General features: G+C 42.8%; 1 protein-coding gene across 3 annotated transcripts in view; it reads left to right on the forward strand.

The window, feature by feature from the left end:
* MAP9 (microtubule associated protein 9) overlaps positions 1–17,489 on the forward strand; it is an 84,829-nt gene that overhangs the window by 54,519 nt on the left and 12,821 nt on the right. For all 3 annotated transcript variants that reach the window (XM_069977868.1, XM_069977869.1, XM_069977867.1), the window contains exon 9: positions 2,622–2,781. In XM_069977868.1, coding sequence (XP_069833969.1) covers positions 2,622–2,781 — 160 coding nt within the window. The remainder of the gene's footprint in view (positions 1–2,621; positions 2,782–17,489) is intronic.

The following is a 17,489-nucleotide window of genomic DNA, read 5'->3' on the forward strand; positions in this document are numbered from 1 at the left end:
TGACATGGCTGACGACATATCAAAAATTATTTTAAGTGACGCATACACTTTAAGGCTATGTTCACACTACATATGAGACCGGCCGTTCCGTGACCCCGGCCGGGTCACGGAACAGCCGGTCTCTGGCCGGATCATCTCGTACCGGCCGGATGATCTTTCTGGCCGCGGAGCTCTGATGCGGGCGCATCAGCGCGCGCCCACATCAGAGCTTTCCATAGCACACAGTAAAGCAAGCGGCTGGAGCCCCTCGCTTCACTGTGTGAACTGACAGGTCTTTCTGCAGCCGGAATTCACTGAATTCTGGCCACAGAAAACTGACATGTCAGTTATTTGCGGGGCCACACAGATCCCAGCCAGAGCGTATACGATGTGTGTATGCTCCGGCCGGGATCCCATTGCTTAATAGGCTGTGTTCCGCTGCACAAAAGCTACGGCCAATGTTGCCATCGGCAACAACGGCCGTAGTTTTACGTAGTGTGAACATAGCCTAAAAAAAGAAAAAAAAATCAGGGCTTGTTTACCAGGACAGGCCCAGGACATCTGGAGCATTGCCAAAAAAAAAATCTCACTCTGTCTGTTAATTGAACACCCCAGATTATGTGTCCACATTCTTGTTACTGCAGTTTGCAGGATGCCTTAGATGTAACCAAGTGGTCCTACTCAAACACGCCATTCTTGTTTATGAGATCTGTCATTGCCACTTATCTCCATTGGAGTGAACAGAACTGAGCAACACCTCAAGAGATGAAATCCCTCACAGCACAACCGAATACTAGTATTACTATTCTTTGCACTATGTTCTTGGAAAATTGTATTCAGTGCTTATATAACTTCCATAGAAACACTTAGACTATTTCCCTTTTTTCCTGGTTGTTTTGCTGCATTCTTGGCGGTATATGAGCTTGTCCTTAGCTTTCTTAAAGTTCTTTCTTTGTTTCCATTCTATCCCTATCCCCGTCGGGAAAACCATGATTAATATTTCATTCCAATAAAGTGTGGCAGATGTACCGTGTGCTTGTATTGCTCCACTGCCTTTCCAGAAATTCCATAAGACCGTGCCCCAAACACCAGGGCTTTCCTCCTATCAAGGGGCTGCAATCCTTATTCACGCCGAGCTGTGATTCAGAATTATTAAGTCTCCAGGCAAGGGAATGTCTCCATTAGGCTGTAAATATAGAATACTGTAGTTCATTAGTGTTGAACACAAATGTTTGCCCTTTAAAGCTTCTCATACTATCTCAAAGATGTTGGTTTTAGATGTGCATTTGTGAATTTCCTTCATTCTTATTTCAGGGTGGCTTGTACAGAGTATTGTTAAGTACTGAAATGGTTACAATAACTTAACTAACTGTAAAATAAATGTACATGCCAACTTCAATTCCTATAAGATGTGAATGCAATGAAATATATATGAAAGCAGTCTCATTGCACTCACAGCATCAAATATTCATTGGTTGCTGCTTTATGTGCTGAAGATTTCTTATCTGCCGCATTTAAGAGAATAGATTATAAATTTGTGTTATGTAAGTGGTCATATATATAGCGAACATCGTGGGTTTGCTGTAGTATGTTTCACTTTGTTCCTGCCCTATGCTGCTTTTACATCTGCAGTATTTAAATCTTAACTATGACAAATGGACATGCTCCCCCTAGTATCATGGGAAGATTTTTTTTAGCGAATATATTATTGTGGCTCAAAGACACGGCTTGCACTTTATCTATGAAGAAACTTTAGCCCCTTCACTGATGAGCTAAGCAGCTGCGTTTTGCTTTGTATGAAGCAAAACTGATCGGCTTTTAAATCCTGAGGCTAGCAGCTCCGTGAAGAGGGTGGATACAGCCTGAGGACCGCCTGAAAAATGCGTGAAAAACGTACCCATCATGTTCACGAAGCTGCAAGAATGCCATTCAGTTTTGCTTCGTACAAAGCAAAACAAGGCTGCTTCGCTCATCTCTAATCGGGATGTTTCAGGCTTTTGTGATCAGGACAGAATTTCACCTTTTGGAATGCTGCATTCCAAGTGTGTTTTTTGTTTGTTATTGTTCCACTGTTTTTGTTTTTTTGTGATTTTTAATTGTTTGTATTGTTTTTTTTCCTTTGTGCATAGCAATAGCAAATAAATATACATTGTATGATGTATGCCGCCGATGGAAAGATTTTAGCTATGGTTCTGGGACTACCATGAAAATGAAATTTAAAAATGCATACTCACCTACCTTGGTACTCTGGGACTCCCCCTGTGATGTCTTCCAGCTCTCCACTTGGTATTTTGTTACTTCCAAGATGGACCTATCTTGGAAGTAAGGGCCCGCTCAGCCAATGACTGACTGCAGCAGTGTCCTGCCTCAGTCAGTGTTTGGCTGAGCAAGCTGTTGCTGCTGAGAATTTAGGCCTACTAATAGCTGGTCTAAACTATGTATGAAATTTATCAAACACTTGATTTTTCATAATGTTAAACAGGTTTCTAATGATTTTAGAAGGAAATTTATTGCTATTCTCCTTTGTGACATCTTGGACAGATGGACAATATGGACAGAGCCTCCCAATGGATGAAGAACATTTGCTGTAGCACCTTGCTGTTAAATGGATATAGCTGTTAAGTTTGTTCTTCTTATTACAGATCCTTTTCTGCCCCACAAACCAAGAAGACTCCGAAACAGAGTACTCAGGTCTCTGCTAGGTCACGGTATTTGGGAACATTAGCGATACTGGACACATCTGGTAATAAAGAGAGTGGTGATGTGGAAGCGGCCGATATGCTGCGTGCTACTGTTTATCAGGTAACCATTTCCATAATACATTTATAAAACTGGAATAATTCAGTGATGCACAGAGAAAATATTAAATGAGGTCGCTCAATATCTGTGTTCTTCATGTGTCAGCAAACAACATTTCAATCAATTTCTTATGTCTTCCTCAGCAGGCTACCCTTTGTTTTTTGCTGCTGCTAGAACATCATAAGCCTTTTCTTTCTTTTTAACACAGGTGCTTAAAAAAACACAAAGTTCCATTATTAACGTGGTATTCAGTAGTAATAAGTAGATCATAGTAGGGATGCACAATGCACCGAAATATCGATACTACTATCGATATTTGGGGCAAAAAAATGGTTCGATACCAGGATTTCCTGGTATCGAAACTTTATGTTAATTAGCATTATAGCGCAGTTTAACAAAGTATAGAGCAGAGAACACGGCCGGCGGCTATCTGAGCGCCGGCCGTGTTCTCTGTGTGCCGCCCCCTGCTCCCACCTGTCACCTCCTCCGCACTCTCTCTCCATCCGTAGCCGGCACATAGCAATTGCTAGTGCCGGCTGTGTAACTGTGTAGATGCCGCTGTCACACTGACAGTGGCATTAACCCCTCCTGAGCCGCTCCGTATGCTGCAGGGGTCGGCTGCCAGACTCTGTTATCAGAGAGATGATTTATGTGGCATGTGGAGCTGCACGGAGGAGAGCGGGACGTCCGGGAGAGGAGGACAGAGAAGGCTGGAGGTGAGGAAGCTGAAGACGGAGAGCGGGGGTCGGGGAGAGGAGGACGGAGGAGAAGGCTGGAGGTGAGGAGGCTGAAGAGGGAGAGCGGGCGGTCCGGGAGAGAGGAGGACGGAGGAGAAGGGAGAGGAGGCTGAAGAGGGAAAGCGGGTGTCGGGGAGAGGAGGACGGAGGAGATGCGGCCACTCGATCTGGCTGCACTGTGAGGTGGGGGCCGCAGGACTGTGAGGAGGAGCGGCCAGGGCCCTCAGATAACTCCCGGCCAGACATCAGTGGGGGATGACCAGGAGGTCAGCCGTGCTCTGACGGGGGAGAGGGGCTGTAACCTGCAGATTACCCTGCCGCCCAGATCCTGGTCACCAAGCCCTGGAAGCACGAAATGTGCAACTACAACCCTCATCATCCCAATAGCTGAACTGTGTGTGTTACATTACTACAGCCCTCATCATCCCAATAGCTGAAGTTTGTGTTACATGACTACAGCCCCCACCATCCTCCTGGTAGCTGAAGTGTGTTTTACATGACTACAGCCCCCACCATCCCCTTGATAGCTGGTGTGTGTTACATGACTACAGCCCCCACCATCCCCCTGGTAGCTGAAGTGTGTTACATGACTACAGTCCCCACCATCCCCAAATAGCTGAAGTGTGTGTTACATGACTACAGCCCCCACCATCCCCTTGATAGCTGGTGTGTGTTACATGACTACAGCCCCCACCATCCTCCTGGTAGCTGAAGTGTGTTACATGACTACAGCCCCCACCATCCCCCTGGTAGCTGAACTGTGTGTGTTACATGACTACAGCCCCCACCATCCCCCTGGTAGCTGAAGTGTGTGTTACATGACTACAGCCCCCACCATCCCCCTGGTAGCTGAAGTGTGTGTTACATGACTACAGCCCCCACCATCCTCCTGGTAGCTGAAGTGTGTTACATGACTACAGCTCCCACCATCCTCCTGGTAGCTGAAGTGTGTTACATGACTACAGCTCCCACCATCCTCCTGGTAGCTGAAGTGTGTTTTACATGACTACAGCCCCCACCATCCCCTTGATAGCTGGTGTGTGTTACATGACTACAGCCCCCACCATCCCCCTGGTAGCTGAAGTGTGTTACATGACTACAGCCCCCACCATCCCCCTGGTAGCTGAAGTGTGTTACATGACTACAGTCCCCACCATCCCCAAATAGCTGAAGTGTGTGTTACATGACTACAGCCCCCACCATCCCCTTGATAGCTGGTGTGTGTTACATGACTACAGCCCCCACCATCCTCCTGGTAGCTGAAGTGTGTTACATGACTACAGCCCCCACCATCCCCCTGGTAGCTGAAGTGTGTGTGTTACATGACTACAGCCCCCACCATCCCCCTGGTAGCTGAACTGTGTGTGTTACATGACTACAGCCCCCACCATCCCCCTGGTAGCTGAAGTGTGTGTTACATGACTACAGCCCCCACCATCCTCCTGGTAGCTGAAGTGTGTTACATGACTACAGCTCCCACCATCCTCCTGGTAGCTGAAGTGTGTTACATGACTACAGCTCCCACCATCCTCCTGGTAGCTGAAGTGTGTTACATGACTACAGCCCCCACCATCCTCCTAGTAGCTGAACTGTGTGTGTTACATGACTACAGCCCCCACCATCCCCTTGATAGCTGGTGTGTGTTACATGACTACAACTCCCATCACCCCTAGCTAGCTAGTGTTACATGACTTCAATTTCTATTCTTGTGAGGGTTTTTTATGTAATTTATTCAGTATCGAATTGGTATCGAGCATTGAAAAAGTTGGTATTGGTATCGAACTCAAAATTCTGGTATCGTGACAACACTAGATCATAGATGTACGTTTCATTGAAAACGATTTGTTCACTTTGAAAACCTAAATAAGCTCAATTCACAGAGCACATTACATGCCCTACTTTCCTTATACATGATAGTAGGTACGTCAGAATAGTCAATAGTCAAAATAAGCAAAGGTCATCTAGTATGCCATTTAAACAGCATACTAAACAAATACAAAATTAAAGGGATTGGGGACATCATAGAGAGGGTTCAAAGTTCAGGGACTCTTGCCCTGGCAGATTAAAGCCATATATCTGTTACTTGGACAGCCATTCAATTATAACAGGGGAGTTAAGCAGCCTCCTGCATGGTCTCTTAGCTAGCTCAGTTTTTGAGTCTGTCACCATGATTGATACAGTTAACTTAGACCATCTATATAATGTGCATTTGGGGCACTCCAAAAAAAACACCCCTGATGCAAACTGAGCTGGTCCTGGAGTTATACTTTCATACCAAGGTGCCGTGGTTGCAGCAACTTCATCTTATCAGTCAAACGGGAAAGGCATATTGCAGAAATTACTAATTTGAAGAAAAGCTGTAACCATGAGAATGCAGTCCAGCCTTTAGGCACCATAGTATACTTTTTGTAGTTTTGTCATGCAAACCTCTGCTCATTCTATGGCTATGTTCACACACAGTAAGAGACCGGACAGTCTCTGAAAAGATCATCACGGGCAGTATTGCAGAACTGGCTTCTTGATGATCTTTAGGGCCGCAGAGTTCTCCCCACTGCATACTATGGAGCCTACGTCCAGAGCCGCTCGCTCCATAGTGTGTGCTGACATGGTTTTCTGCGGCCACTATTCAGTGAATAGCGGCCGCAGAAAACTGACATGTCAGTTTTCTATGGTGCCGCGAGAGATCCCAGCTAGAGCGTATACTATGTGTATACACTCCGGCTGGGATCCCATAGAAGGCAAGGCAACTTATGTTTTCGTACAAAGTACGGCCGTTGTTGCAGATTGCAACAATGGGCGTACTTTTACGAAAATATACATTGTGTGAACATAGCCTCTAACTGTATCAGTGTGCGTGCAGAAATAAGTGTCAGTCACTGAGTGGGACTGTCCACTGGACTTCTAAGCAGTGGCCTTAATGAAACAATTCCATTCCAGTTACTGTATTAGGAATTCCCACAAATCTGTATACCAATATGCTCATTCCCTTCTGTTCTATAACATGCTGCCTGCAGATAAAACAGCATTTTTATGGTAACGGCTTCCCTCTAAGTCAAGTGCCATTGATTGAGATGCTTGATGCTATTGATTGTTTTTATTTGTTTTTAATAAAAGCTAGGACCTATATATAATGCTGTATGTTCTTGGAATGAAAGGCAGAATATTGAAGAAAGTGACATACAGATGTCTGTGTTTGACTGAATAATGGAACATATCTTTAATACATAGATAGATATTGTGTCATATTAATTACACATCTTTCCATATGTATATCACATTCCCAACAGGTATTTACAATGCATAACGCTATTTTATGGTAATACCCAGGCTTAATACTCAATAGTCCCATCAAAAGAGATTTCATTCGAGGAAGCAAAATGCAAGTGCTGCAATACATAATAATCAGACCATGACTTCAGACATGTAGAACAATAGCATCTGGGTATTGATGGATCAGGAAATGCGTATAAACTGAATTGCTGCACTCAGACTAGTTCTAAAATAGGGCTTAACATCACATTTTGTACGGTAAGGTGACAGACTTCAAAAACTTTTTACTTCCTCAGATATTGTCATTTTAATGTCTAAAGCAATTCTTAGTCTTGAAAGTTCCTAAAAAACCTTTATAGGTCTTACATGAGTCACAAGATCTTTTTTAGTATTCCTCTTTATGCTGCTCACAGCTACTCTTGTGCTATCAGGAGGCTACCTTTTTTTATTGAAGCCATCATACAGTAGACCAAAAACTTAGAGGGGGAGATTTATAAAAGGGTGTAAATATACACCTGGTGTAAACTACCCACAGCAACCAATCACAGCTCATCTTTCAGCTCTGGTAAAATATAAAAGGAGCTGTGATTGGTTGCTGTGGGCAGTTTACACCAGGTGTATATTTACACCCTTTCATAAATCTCCCCCAGAGTGTTCTCAAGCAAATCTCAGGACTGAGACCAAATAAATCCACAATGTCATATGACACCAAATGAATGAATACAAAGAGGATGGATCTCACCAACAGCATCCTGTAGAGGTCTCCAGATATTTCATGAAGTCCAATTGTTCCAGTAAAGTATAGGATCCGCTGAGATGTGTTGTCATCAGGGCACCTCTGATACTGTAGTTACTTAGCGCTTTAAGGGTATGTGAAAACAATGAAAAGGACAACACTAATTTGAAATACCCCTGTTGCCTTACACTATAAGGCTATGTTCACACTACGTATATTTCAGGCAGTATTTGGTCCTCATGTCAGGTCCTCATAGCAACCAAAACCAGGATTGGATTGAAAGCACAGAAAGGCTCTGTTCACACAATGTTGAAACTGAGTGGATGGCCGCCATATAACGGTAAATAACTGCCATTATTTCAATATAACAGCCGTTGTTCTAAAATAACAGCAAATATTTGCCATTAAATGACAGCCATCCACTCAATTACAACATTATGTGAACAGAGCCTTTCTGTGTTTTCAATCCACTCCTGGTTTTGGTTGCTATGAGGACCTGACATGAGGACCAAATACTGCCTGAAATATACATAGTGTGAACATAGCCTAAGGCTATGTTCACACAACGTAAGGTTCATATTAATCACGGCCGTTGTTGCCGATTTGAAAAACGGCCGTGATTTATACGAACCTTACATTATGCTGCCTTCTGAGGAATCCCGTCCGGAGTGTATACACATAGTATACACCCCGACCGGGAACCCTAGCAGCGCCGCAAGAAACTGACATGTCAGTTTTCTGTGGCCGCTATTCATTGAATAGAGGCCGCAGAAAACCCTGTCAGTTCACACAATGGAGCGTGTGGCTCCAGTAGTGGGGAATTCTGATGCGGCCGTGCATTGAAACGTTCGCATCAGAATTCAGCATGCGGCCGCTACTGAATACTGGACGGGATGATCTTATCTGACACGGGCCGTTCCGTAACCCGGCCAGGTCACGGAACAGCTGGTGTCATACAGCGTCTAAACATGGCCTCATACTCACCCTGCCAACATGTTTCTTCCTCTTTAGAGATTTCTCAGTGAATGGAGAGTGGTGAACAAACTCAAGAATTATTAATACAAATATAAAGGGAAGTGCAGAGGAAACACAAAACTCTAAATGACATAGGCATTATGTGCTGAATACAACTGATTGGAGGCTAGACTTTCTCGCCTTTTTAAATGCCATATTTTACAAATCTCATTATACAATAAATATGCATTTTAATTTTATTACCTAAATTATTCCCACCTCATAGCCAATTGTTTTTATTTAAAAGCTCCCAAGAGGTTCTGGACGCCCAGCTACTAACTAATCTACAGTCCTTTTACGCATAGCAATTTGTCAGCCACACTGGCTGCTTATGAGTGCCGATCAGCGAGATTGGCCATAGTTTGCAGTGTCTTTACAAGGCACAAGAAATCGAGGAGCCAGGGCTGCACAAACGATCCTTGTATTGTTCGCTTACCCCTGGAAGCTGACAGCACAGATATGCAATTATCTGAGCTGAGTTTCTGTAATACCAATTTGGAAGAAAAAATATTTGTTTTTTGTAAAACCGCTGGAAGTCAATGGAAGTTTAGGATATGCCTTACACACATTGGTTTTTTTTGGGGTGGCATTTTTCTCTCCTCTCTGGCGTTTTTGAGGCGCTGTGGCAGTTTTACAAATTGTAGCAGGCTGAAGTTGTGGCTTTTTTTTTGACAAACTGTGGCGTTTTTTGCACCATAGAGGTAAAAGGGATTGTTCTGGTTGTCTCAAAAACGCCATTGCTGTGTGTATGGCATTTTTGTCACCTTTTGTAGTCGAGCAGCTAGGTCATGAGCAGAAAAAAAGGTTTCTCTGGCATTTTTTTTTTTGGTTGGGGGGGGGGAGGCCACACAAAAAGGAGGTGTGAGGGCACCCTGACATGATTAAAACTCCACTTTCAGTAACTATTGTACTTTGGAATAGTCCTGCTTTACCAGAATCTTATGCTTCAGTCCTTGCACAAATGCTCCATTCTAAATCAGCTTGTAAGTCTTTAGAGACTATTTTATATTTCTAGAGCCAAGTTCATATTTTTCAGTATTTCGATATTCTCTATATTTTCCTTGATATTTTTTCCATATTGGGTAAACCTCAAATGTTAAATATGTGTGGAGGTTTTAAGCCAAACGCCTTATGTTTTGTGTGAGCGTGTGTTGCATCTTTTTTCTTCAATAATGAAGAAAAGCTATATATAAAAAAATGTTTATTTTTTCAATTAACTATTACTAGAACTCTTCCAAAAAAGAGAAAGGTTATGCAAAACCAAGCTTGCACCATGACTTGCAGTTGTAATGCATGCATCAAATTACTTCTGAATTAGACTAGTGTGAGCCCAGCTCTAGGCTATGTTAACACGTCAAAAAAAAAAAAAGAAAAAGCGTGTCAGGTCCCCGGGGAACAAAAAGACACAGGGGGCCCCTGTGGCAAACACCCCCCACGCTGTCCCTACCTACTTGCAGTGCAGGTCCTAACTGACTGTCCGCAACTGGGCATCAGTTTCTGCACACAAATGAGTGTAAAACACAGACAAACAAAATACAGCACACAAAATAAGTAGTACAAACAGGCCAAGGAGAATACTAAACAATTAAGGGACGAAAGCCAGAGATGGTAACAGAAAGGGCAAACAAGGTACAATGACAGTAGACAAGGCAAAGTCACAAAAACACAGAGAAGGACAGGACCAAGAAGGCAGCAAGGAACGGAGGACCAAACAAATGGAGGACGAAAGCTAGAGATGCAACATGGTAAACGGAGAACCAAAATCCAGAGAAAGTAGCAAGCTGAACTAAGGGCAAAGCAGGGAACACTGAGGACTAAACGAGTCACACTGAGGACTAAGCAAGGATGCAGGATGATGTGCTGTGCTAGCTTCTATACAAAGACTGTTTTTTTCTCTCCCTGCTCACTCACCAGCCCCCCCCCCCCCCACGACCCTCCCCCCTCCATAGACCATAATGAACGCAGCAAACTTGTTTCTTGGGGGGGGGGGGGGCTAGAAAACAGCTTTTTAACTACAGAAAGAAACTTCTTTGACCTGAAAAACCATTACAGTGTTTCTTAAAATCACTTGTACTATTGATTTCTACAAAGATGTTTTAAATGACAGTTACACTTTATTGTGTAATGAAGCGTGATGCCATAAGATGTCTTGGAGATATTCTCTCCCATAAGCAGCCTTTTTATGACATCCAGTGAAGCAGCTCATGGTTTTCATATCTCCTTACATTGGAATATGGATTAGGGTTCCTGCAATGGGTGCTGCATTATGGCACACTACAGTGTGGAGCTTTTATGGAGCCATGAAGGATTTGTGTAAAGTCTAAAGTGTGCATGCAAATAATATTACAAGAGGTGCAGATTTCTTTATCCAATGCTATTATTTGTTGTAAAAGAATATGCTTATTTTATTTCCTTTTATAGGCCACTTCATTTCTTTCAGATGCGGATTTAGACACTGGTTGGGCTAAAACATTTTAGATACGTTAAATAAATCCTTTATTTATGTGCATTGGAATCTTTAGCAGTGTCTGTAAAATAAATTGCTAGCTGTGGGGCTTATGAATCATATCACAGGGATGATGCAGTGTGGCAGGAGAATGCACTTAAATGAAGCTTGAAAATGGAAAAAAAAATACAATAAAGTAAAAGTGCTGTCTGTGGAAATATAACATAAGAAGATATTGAGTTGACTTCTGTATCTACAAAATATTGTGTTTCTGGTTATAAAACCAAAAAATCTAAATACTGTACATAAATGAGTTATTATCACAAGCATTTTATTACTAATGTTCCATTTGCATTTTTGTTAGGAATTCTATTTTAGTCACTAAAATGAATTAAGAATATCTTTTCAACTGCTTCCATTAGACAAAGTTGATGCACACAGCTATTTTAGTAGCATAGTAATTATTATCTGTCATGTTCCACTTTGTGTAATGGCCAGTCTTGTAGTTCACCACAGTGCACATTGCTCCCCATTGATTTATGGTGGAGTCCCTAACAGATTCCATCAGATTAAGGGTGCGTTCACACGTACAGGATCTGCAGCAGATCTGCAGCAGGTTTGATGGCCCACAGTTGCTTTGCATTGAATCTGCAACTTCAAATCTGCGCCAGATCCTGTACGTGTGAACGCACCCTGAGGCTATGTTCACACTATGTATGTGTGCGGCTGTATTTTTTATGCGGCTGTAAATGTGCGGATGAAACTACGGCCGTGGGAAAAAATAGACATGCGGCTGAAAACATACGGTCATTTACTTGGAAATCTGGTTCAACTAAAAATAACAAATAAAATCTTAAGAAAGTGATGCAAACACCTCTGGATGCATCTGGGAAAGCAGGGAAACAGTTTACATGAATTGCTATTACCGGGGTTTGCGATCCTCTGCAGTATGCCGATGCCGATGCCTCTCATGGTTAATATGTTAATATATTGAATTAATAAAACACATTTTCGTTGTAATAAAGTCCCTTTCATTGTTCAATAATTAAATTTAAACGAATCCATAATTTTTAATTGCAGGGGGGACCCTATGCGGTTTTATTTTAAATAAATAAATAATTAAAAAAAAAACGCATAGGGTCCCCCCTATTTTTATAACCAGCCGGGTTAAAAACCAAACGACAGCAGCCTGGTAACACCAGGGTGGGAAGAGCCATTGGTTTAGGCCCTCCCCAGCCTAAATCTTACCAGCCTGCTGCCGCCCGGTCCAGGAGCGCCAATTTTGACGCTCCGGGACCACTGGCACCCGGCTCTTCCCAGTACCCCTGGTGGCATTGGGTACTGGGGTAATAATAGGGGGTTAGTGTTAGCCATTTTATACCGGCTAACACTAGGCCCCGACTTAGTAATGGATTCCGTCTATTAGACGGCTTCCACTACTAAGTCTATAAAGTAAAGAAATAAAGACAAGACACAAGGTAAAAAAAATTTTTTATTCAAATAAAAACACCCCCACACCCCTCATTGACCATTTTATTAAAAAAACAACAACAAACAACCGCTGGTCATCGACGTAGTCCACGTAATCCGACGTAATCCACAGGATACCGATATCTGAAAAACAAAAAGGGAGAAACACACAAAAAACACACAAACAGGAGCACAACACCCATCATTGTGAGCGGTGTTGTGCTCCTTACAGTATGCAGCATCTTTACAGATTGCTGCTTACAGTCTGGCCCCCAAGGGGTTAAGGGAGGATGTATTGCATCCCCCTTAACCCCTTGGGGGCCAGACTGATGTCAGACTGCACCCATCCCAGCAAGGAAGGGGTTAAGTGACCCCCCTTCCTTGCTGGGAGGGGTGCAGTGCTGGGGAGGGGGTGGGGAGAGCTCTATACTCACCCCGATGTTGTCTCTTCGCTGGTCCGCAGCACAATAAAGTCACTGTACTGCGGACCCGCTAATTATATGTGCGCTGAGCCGATCAGCCAATCAGCTGAGCGCACATATAATTCTAAATGTTTCTTCTAATAATGCTATTGTGATAACATAATTAGAAGAAACATTTGATGTTTTAATTAAAGTAAAGTGATGATTAGTACAGAATGCTCTATTGCCGGCAATATGAATTAACGGCTTACTGGAGTTTCCTGTACTAATTAATATTTAATTAATAAAACACATTTTCGTTGAAATAAAATCAGTTTCGTTGTTCAATAATTTAATTCTAACAAATCCATCATTGTGCAATTAAATATACTGTCAAAAAATAAATATATATATAAATATACATTTATTTATATATATATTTATTTTAACAGTATATTTAATTGCAAAATGATGGATTCCTTAGAATTAAATTATTGAACAACGAAAGGGACTTTATTACAAAGAAAATGTTTTATTAATTTAATATATTAACTATTAGAGGCATCGGCATTTGGCATCATTGCCGGCTATTTTTGAAGTACTCCGTACGGACCGCCTGTCAATCCACGGCCGCATTTCCAGCCGCAAACAATGGTCTTGTTCATTTTTTACGGGTCCGTTTACGATAGGGCCGTAGATTCATACATAGTGTGCACTGTGCAGCCGTATATCGTATACTTTCCAGCGTACGCATGAACCACCAAAAATACCGCCGCGCAAATACAGCCGCACAGTTACATAGTCTGAACCTAGCCTTAAAGGGGTAGTCCACCCAAAAAAAATTTCTTTCAAATCAACTGGTGCCATAAAGTGCCAGAGATTTGTAATTCACTTCTATTAAAAAATCTCAAGTCTTCCAGTACTTATGAGCTGCTGTGTGTCCAGCAGGAAGTGGTGTTTTCTTTCCTGTTTGACACAGTGCTTTCTGTTGCCTCCTCTGTCCATGTCAGGAACTGTCCAAAACAGGAGCAAATCCCCATAGAAAACCTCTCCTGCTGTCCAGACTGGAAATAATACAACTTTCTGTTGGGCATACAGCAGCTGATAAGTACTGGAAGGCTTGAGATTTTTTAATAGAAGTAAATTACAAATCTCTGGCACTTCATGGCAGCAATTGATTTGAAAGAAAAAATATTTGGGTGAACTACCCCTTTAAGAAGAAAAACGCTCTTTTGCATTTCAGAATAGTTGTTTATAATCACATTTCAGGTGTAGTTGGTGACCTCAATGCACAGACCAGACCAATGTGTATATATATATATATATATATACAGGTGGTCCTCGACTTACGACGTTGATCCGTTCTTGCGCGGCGTCGTAAACCGAATTTCGACGTAAGTCGGATCATACATTCATACAGTACTGTACCATAATAACAGTACTGTGCTGTAAACACTTAGCCTATCCTAACACCTACTGTATGCTAACGCAGTACCCTACATAAGTATCAATAAACACATAGGTACATCAGTTGGCATCAGCAGAGTCTGGCTTAGGTTTGGGAGCCATAATGCAGGGCGTTATAGCAGCCAGGAGACTCGTTTTTCTCAGTCTGGAACCTGTCACTGTATAGTATAGTACAGTACTGTACTGTATTCTTCCGCCACTGCACGTACTCGACTTACGAAGGAACCGCGTAGGTCGGAACAAGGCGTCGGAACAAAGCGTCGTAACCACGAAACGTCGTAACTCGAGACCGTCGTAACCCGAGGACCACCTGTATATATATACTGATAAGTATCAATTCTCTTCTTTCCTTATATTAATATGATCACTGATGAGTAGGAAATGTAAAATATACCTTTTATTTCTTATTCTTTAAAAACCAACGTGCCAAGAAAAAATTGTATATTTATAGATATTCAAAAAACAAAACACAAAAAACACAAAAGAAAGGCAAGTACGCAAAAGTTCATATGTGCTCTATATCAGGGCCGGCTCCAGGTTTTTGTGGGCCCTTGGTCGAGAGAGCCTCGGCGGGCCCCTTTGAATAGCAAATTATATGGCATCATTGTTAGAGGGTCTCTGGCTCTTGATTCTGTGTAGGGGATCAGCTGTGTTATATACTTATTACCCCCCCTCCTGTTTGAGTGTGTATATATCTATCTCTCGAGCACATATATACACACACTCATACAGTAGGAGGATAATAAGTATATAATACACTGCTGTATACCTACACAGAATGGAGAGATATATACACACTCATACAGAAGGATAAAAAGTATATACTACACTGCTGATTACCTTTTTCACCTCGGGGCACACCTACCAAATAAAGTTTGACAAAATAACAAAAAAAACAACAAACATAATTCGGTAACTCACAGGTGACGTCTTCTTTGATCTGATGCGATCGCTCTCTGTTTCCTCGCCATCCGGCCCAGACCACCATGATGATTTCTTCCAGCTACAATTCTTCTCTTCAGATTCTGTGAGACAAACATCTTAGGCTCCGCACATTTCCAGCAACTTCCTTCCCTTTTCCCCACCCATAGGCTCCTATACATTAGTAACTCCGCTGCTTGGTGTCATGTGCAGTAAAGTAAGAAGGTTTGTGTCCCCATGCTGTGCCCCCATATAGTAATAATGCCCTCTGTCCCCATAGTAATGCCCCCTGCTCTGCCCCATAGTAAATGACCCCTGCCCTGTCCCATAGTAGATGTCCCCTGCCCTGCCCCATAGTAGATGACCCCTGCCCTGTCCCATAGTAGATTCCCCCTGCCCTGTCCCATAGTAGATGACTCCTACCCTGTCCCATAGTAGATTCCCCCTGCCCTGTCCCATAGTAGATGACCCCTGCCCTGTCCCATAGTAGATGTCCCCTGCCCTGTCCCATAGTAGATGACCCCTGCCCTGTCCCATAGTAGATTTCCCCTGCCCTGTCCCATAGTAGATGACCCCTGCCCTGTCCCATAGTAGATTTCCCCTGCCCTGTCCCATAGTAGATGACCCCTGCCCTGTCCCATAGTAGATGACCCCTGCCCTGTCCCATAGTAAATGACCCCTGCCCTGTCCCATAGTAGATGACCCCTACCCTGTCCCATAGTAGATGACCCCTACCCTGTCCCATAGTAGATGACCCCTACCCTGTCCCATAGTAGATGGCCCCTGCCCCATAGTAGATGCCCCCTGCTCTGCCTTAACACAAAACAAAAAATCATACTCACCTAATCCAAGGGACGGTCCTCTTCTTCCTGGCTTCTCCCTTCTGCTAGCAGGGACGGATCCGCTAGCAGGCGCGATGACGTCATCGCTCTGCGCCTGCTGAGGGGATCACGTCCTGAAGCGCTGCGGAGGAAGGCCCAGCCCAGGACGTCATTGAGGACGTCGCATCCGCCCAGCAACGCCACACCCCCCGGATGTCGCCAGCAACGCGGCCCGCCGCATCCCCCGTACTCACTGTCGGCACGACAGTGAGTACGGGGGATGCGGCGGGCCCCATTGCTGGCGATATCCAGTGGCTCATTGCTCGGGCAAGTGCCGGGGGGCCCCTTGAGAGGCTGTGGGCCCCGGCACTTGCCCGAGTACGCCACGTGCTGACGCCGGCCCTGCTCTATATTGTCTTCACGGCCATCATCTCACTGCCCATGATTATTGTTAGCATTCTTATCTGGCACTCTTTGTCATATATGTCTGTACCAAAAAATATTGCTAAATGTCTCTATTGCACTATTATTATTGCACTTTGTTTACTATTGCACATACAGTTATTGCACTTTTTTACTTTGTTTCTTATTGCACATAACCTCTTCTTTTATTGCAACAGTTACTTAATAAAGTGCATAGTCCATCTTTTTATGTCATGCATAGTTTTTTCTTTAATGCATACATTTTTGTAAAGGTAAATAAATAACTTCCCTTTTTGGTTTGTCAGCATCCATTCAGATTTGTTATTGATAGCCCTATATATATATATATATATATATATATATATATATATATATATATATATATAATATATATTTTACTTCTCAAAACAAAATATTGAAACTGGCTATCTTTTCACAACCCTAGTCTCCAGTCAAAATAGAGCAGCACAGTTCCAACACAGTTCCAGTATTGTGGTAGTGCCTGCCTACTAAAATAACATGCATTAATGTAAGAAGACTTACTAATACACAAAGTGCAAAAACAAAAAACAAGGTACATAGAGTTATGCAATCTTTTCTGGCTTTCACCTAATGCTAATGTGAATGTATGATCAGTGGGATGTACTGTACATACACATCCGGTTGTGGGAAGTATGCATCCACTACAACGTTTTTGTTGTTCTGCACGCGGAGGTTATATATATATGGCAGTCTTGCATGTACTGTTCTGAAGTTCACACTTTATTATAAAATGAAATACACAGGAAAGCTGAATCCAGGATATTAGGCACATAATATAGGAAGTAATGGTAATTAGAATGAAATGAGCCGGATAGATTTTTGAATTCTCAGCAGGTTTTCCTCATTTATACAATATGCCAGTTCAGCAAACTGCTCCAAATATTGAGTTTGTTTTTGTTTGTAAGCGAATGGCTGGACACAATTTATTCCAGTTAATGTGTGTGTTATTATTGCTAACTCTGG

The sequence above is a fragment of the Dendropsophus ebraccatus genome, chromosome 7 (assembly GCF_027789765.1).
Source record: "Dendropsophus ebraccatus isolate aDenEbr1 chromosome 7, aDenEbr1.pat, whole genome shotgun sequence".
Taxonomy (NCBI): Eukaryota; Metazoa; Chordata; class Amphibia; order Anura; family Hylidae; genus Dendropsophus; species Dendropsophus ebraccatus.